The sequence below is a fragment of the Nannochloropsis gaditana genome (genome assembly GCF_000240725.1).
Source record: "Nannochloropsis gaditana CCMP526 unplaced genomic scaffold scaffold089, whole genome shotgun sequence".
NCBI lineage: Eukaryota > Eustigmatophyceae > Eustigmatales > Monodopsidaceae > Microchloropsis > Microchloropsis gaditana.
In genome coordinates this window covers 3118-7811 of record NW_005803864.1, presented here as the reverse complement: position 1 = coordinate 7811, position 4694 = coordinate 3118, and the positions used below count along the sequence as shown (strand labels likewise).

General features: G+C 49.1%; 1 protein-coding gene across 1 annotated transcript; it reads right to left on the bottom strand.

Moving 5' to 3' along the window:
- Nucleotides 1–1240: 1240 nt before the first annotated feature.
- On the bottom strand, nt 1241–2229 carry NGA_0556900 (uncharacterized protein; the record flags this gene model as incomplete). Its single annotated transcript, XM_005855828.1, has 4 exons — nt 2137–2229; nt 1795–1970; nt 1572–1699; nt 1241–1341 (listed from the first exon to the last, which is right to left on the bottom strand). The coding sequence occupies exons 1-4, from the start codon at nt 2137–2139 to the stop codon at nt 1241–1243; spliced, it is 408 nt and encodes a 135-aa protein (XP_005855890.1). The 5' UTR covers nt 2140–2229.
- Nucleotides 2230–4694: the final 2465 nt, after the last annotated feature.

The following is a 4694-nucleotide window of genomic DNA, read 5'->3' as shown; positions in this document are numbered from 1 at the left end:
AGAAGGGAAGGACAGAGGGTGAGAAGGGCAGGAAAGGAAGTAGTTGATAGAGCACTGAAACTTTCTTTTGGGTCCCTCTCCCCCGCCCCCTCCTCGCGCCCAGCCCTCACCTCTCACCCTCCCCTTTCCCCCCCTCCGCAGGGCGCTGGGGGTTTTGCGGCCGACACCCTCCTCTTCTCCCTGGACCTCAAAGGGGAAGGGTTCAAGTCCGCTCTCTCTGCCTCTGCGTCCGCCCCCTCGCCTCGGGGATGGTACGGGCACTGTGTGACTCGGACGGAGGGGTACGTGGTCGTGGGGGGACTAGCCCCGGATAATTCCAGGCTGGGTGATGTGTGGATATTGGAGGAGGAAGGAGTGGAAGGAGGGCGCGAGGGCGAGCTTTAAGATAGGAGGAAGCGATTCACTTTGGATAAGGAGGGACGAGAGTCATCGTTGGAGGGTTGGTTCGTGCCCGTTCAGAATGGAAGGTGTCGGGGTTTTGCAGGGGGGAAGAGAAGCTGAGGGGGAATGAGGATGTCTTTCAGCGAAATAACAAATAAGTGGGTGGAGGTCTGAAGGCTGGGTGCTCAGTACTCTCTCACTCAGAATTTTTTATGAATAACTAAGGAAACCGCATTGAAGATTGATAAGACGACGATTCAGGAAGCGTGATGTTTGGACGTGATGGATAAAAAGAAAAGTGCGCATGTGATTTTTAACGTGAGAAAACAACCATAAATCTACTTTTCGTTCAAAGAAAAGAATCGGAGCAACAATAAGATGAACCACAGCTCGATAGCATAGGCTTGACTTGCTTTCTCTTCTTCCTCTATGTGAGCATAAGTCATCCCTCATCAACCGAAATCCTCCCTTTAATGTGCCGGAGAGATTTGCACATTTTTCTTTTATCTGCTTTAGCCCTACTCTGGTAAGTACAATGGTTGAGTCGATCTCTAAAATTGAAGAACATGCCTATGGATTCTATTGCTACTTATTTTCTGTGTTTCCATTGATTCCTACCAGGAACCGGAATAATCAACAAGTCTATTGCCCCCGTATGCCTGAATTTCTTGCGCAAAACCGGCTTTCTAATGACCCAAAAATAGCCACTCACATTCTATGTCCCCCGTTAAAGATCCTAAGCCACGGTAATCTTTCTCCAACCACAAAAGATAGCCGCATTTCTGCACAAGACAGTCTTCAATGCGTCAAGCCATTCGCGTCTCCTTCTTTCATTGCGCTCGCTCCGTCCTCCCCGTGTTTAGGTCTCGGCGTCGAGCGGCCGCCATGAGGGTAAAGCGAGGAGAATTGAAGCAACAGGAGCACGCGTCGCATCGGCAGCTGACCGCTCCTTGTCGCGGCCTGGAGATAAAAGGCAGTGACCGAGCAAGCAACGAAGAATGGCACAAAGGCGAAGGAGGAGGTAATTCGGAGGGTAGGACAAGAGGAAGTCCGAAGTGAGGCAGACAAACTTGCTTTGACATGATTTTCATATTCCCTTCTAGTCCTCGTTTTCCTCTCTGATGGCTTTCTTGAGACCTGCCCCCCCTTTCACTTCTCCCACTTTTCCCCATCTTTTCATCCCTTTTTACCTGTCAAGATATTTTGGCTGCGTACGGAAACCACACAGCCTACGATGATGGCGGCGCCCCCCCCAAAAGCTAATGCATCCACGCGTTGATGGAGAAGACAAATCTCGAAGATGAAAGCGAAAACGATGCTGAGACACACAAGGTGCATGGGCGAACAATCCCCGATCTCTCCCTTCTCTCCATCCACGGCGCTTTTGAACGTGTGTTAGGGTCATGCACACACCTGTAAGCCAATGCAGACGTGGCCATGAAGATAGAAGCCGCTGTCGTTGACTCCTTATATCCATTCGCTGTCTTCTCTTCAGCGCCATTGGAAGGAGGAGGAGAGAAAGGATCGGCATTGAATGAGGCAGAGAAGAGAGAGGAGAAGATGAAGAAGGGAGCTGGAGTGCAAGCAGACTATCCGTTGTGTTGAAGATGCGCTGCGCCTGTCGCCATGTTTGTTGCCTGCCTCTTACAAGGTGAAGTAGAAGGAGAAAGCATGATTGTGGTCAGTAATTACGTAGACAACAGATTTGTTGAAATAATCGAGAACCGTTCGCGGGCATGCGCTCTCTCAACATACCATGAATGATCCACCGTCCTCATTCTTTTCATCCTTGAGTTGCTGTGTGAGATTTAGTGTACACAACGGAATGTCAGCGCTCTCCTCCTGCGAGCTAGTAGAAAGCCGTATTTCTCCATCGATGGTAAGACTGGCTCGCACGTGAGGATGTGGAAATGCGTAGAAACATGCTGGCATGTCCATACTACCACTCTTGTTGTTATCATCGTTTTCTTGAAACAAGAGGCATGCTTCTTTCAGTGTTACATCACATCTCGACGTAGTTATCAATGATGGCGATACTGTCATTTCGGAGACCTCTTGATCCTTACACTCCTGTGGTACATTTCGTCCTCTAGCTCCGGGTGAGGGTTCCATGGAGTCAAAAGCGTGCTTGCAAGCTTGTAACCTCCTTCCTATAATGTATGGATATATAGTTACGTAAAATTTAAAGGTTAAAGCTGAGTAAAATGAAATAAGACGAGAAAGGTTGGAATGGAAGACGAAGCGGTATAGTTTCTCATTACACGCTAGCTACGACGCAGCCAGCAAAACTCGAAAAATACAAGCGGCATCCTCACGCGCATTTCAAGGGCTAGATAAAAATTCATCGAAGACTAAGCGCCGTTCTAACAAACAATCATAGGAAATGTAGTCGAAAAAATTAAAGCGGGATTCCTGTCACAAAATTGGACCATTAGAAAGGCTGGAAGGAGCGATTTAACGGCTTTGCAACAGTCACGAACGGCTCGAAACGATTTTTCCCTAAGGCTGTCGGGATACAAGAAGAGTCCATTCGGCTTTGCGGGACAACATTCAAGGTGTCGCATATGCACGCAATAATTGAAGCCATGTGTTGAAATACGTGGAAAAGGCATTCTCTGTTTACTCGGTTGCAATTTTAAGACGCAGCAACGCAGGACAAGCCTACATACATATCATGACCTCAATTTGATCATGCTTAAAGTAATATCTACATTCGAGTCTGATAAAATGAATGGTTCCCGTTCGCGTTTCCAATTTGTAAAGTGAGCTATTTTGTTTATTACTTTTCTCATCGACTCATGTCTCTTCTATCAACACCAGCCTTCCTTTCGATGATTTTCCAATTATCCGGCCTTCCTTTTCTTGCCCACTAACGATAACTTTCAAAGTTCTATGTTTTACTTGCTTCCAGCCTTTCGCACGGAAAAAAACGACCCGCAACTGAGAGGAAACCTTTCATCTCCTCGCAGACGACTTGCCTTGCATTATTGCCTTTTACTACAAAATGTGACTTTTCTTCAGCCGCTCGACCCAGCGATACATCTGGAACATGCAAAGGGCAAGCAATAGGCACATGACGATCACCGGCCATCGTCCTCCTCCCCCACTCCCCGCTGCGGCCATCACCGTGTTCACTTTCGAATGCAAATTCGTTTCGATAGCGGCGACTCGATGAGCCATTGCATTCTAGCAAACAATGAAAGTAGGAGAAGAAGGCGGGAGAAGATCAGGAAGAAAATTACATCACTGCTAGTCCTGCAACATCTACTGACGTAAAAAACAAGTTTTCCGCCAAAGAACCGAGTAGGAGCGGAAGAAGAGAGGGAAATAAAGAAAGAAAGAAAGCAAGAAAGACGTACTGAAATGGACCCCTCGACCGATTTCAGACGCTCCTCTACTGTGCCTTCCACGCTCTTGAAGAGTTCTTGCTCCAGGGCGACAATCCGAGCCTCTGAGACGTCTTCCTGGGATTGAAGCTTCCTAATGGTATTGGCTATATGGTCCTGCAGAAGCATGGGAGGGAGGGGGTAGCCGAAGGAAAGAGGGTCAAAGACACGTGGCAGCAAGCATTCGATGAATCACGAGGTCCGCGAAGGTGCACGAGCTGTAGTACACTTATGGCGTGCAGCAAACCTTCCCCTCCCTCGGCTTCCTGCGCCCGTCCCTTCTTGCCTGGATGGCGACCAGCTGATGCTCGTTGTGCGCCTGCATCTCGTCCAGGAGGTGGAGGATCTGCGACATCATGTCCTGAAAACAGTGGGGAAGGGAGAGAGGGAAGGAAAGAGAAAGAAGAAAAGGAACGGATCAGGAGGGGATGTATCTGGACGGGAAGGTGGAAGAGAGCACCGCGAGCAAGGAAGAGAGGATGAGAGGGAGATGGATGGGAAAGGGGCAAAAGATGAGAAGGCGGGAAGAAAATAAGGAGAGGGAAAAAAGTGTGTACCTCTACACGGTCCAAGCGCTCTTCCACAGAGAGATCAACGCCACGGCCTGGTTGGGGGTAGACATGGGAGTATGTTATAACGGTAAGATCAAAGACCACAAAGAAGATAGATAGCATTATTGCGCGGCTGTCTATCCCGCGCCCTTTTAAGGAGTGGTGGGGAAGGAAAGGAGAAAGGAGGGTGGAAAGGGAGGGAGGAAGGTACAAAGGGCGGGCGAGTGGAAGGAGAGGAAGAGGGAGGAGGGGGAAGAACGAGACAACGGACCGAATTTGGGAGTCACGATCAAGTCGTCCGCCTCCGGGTGCACGTCTAAATCGTTGAAGGTGTGAAGGGAGATCACGTCATGGTTGTCGGCGAGCTGACCCGTGG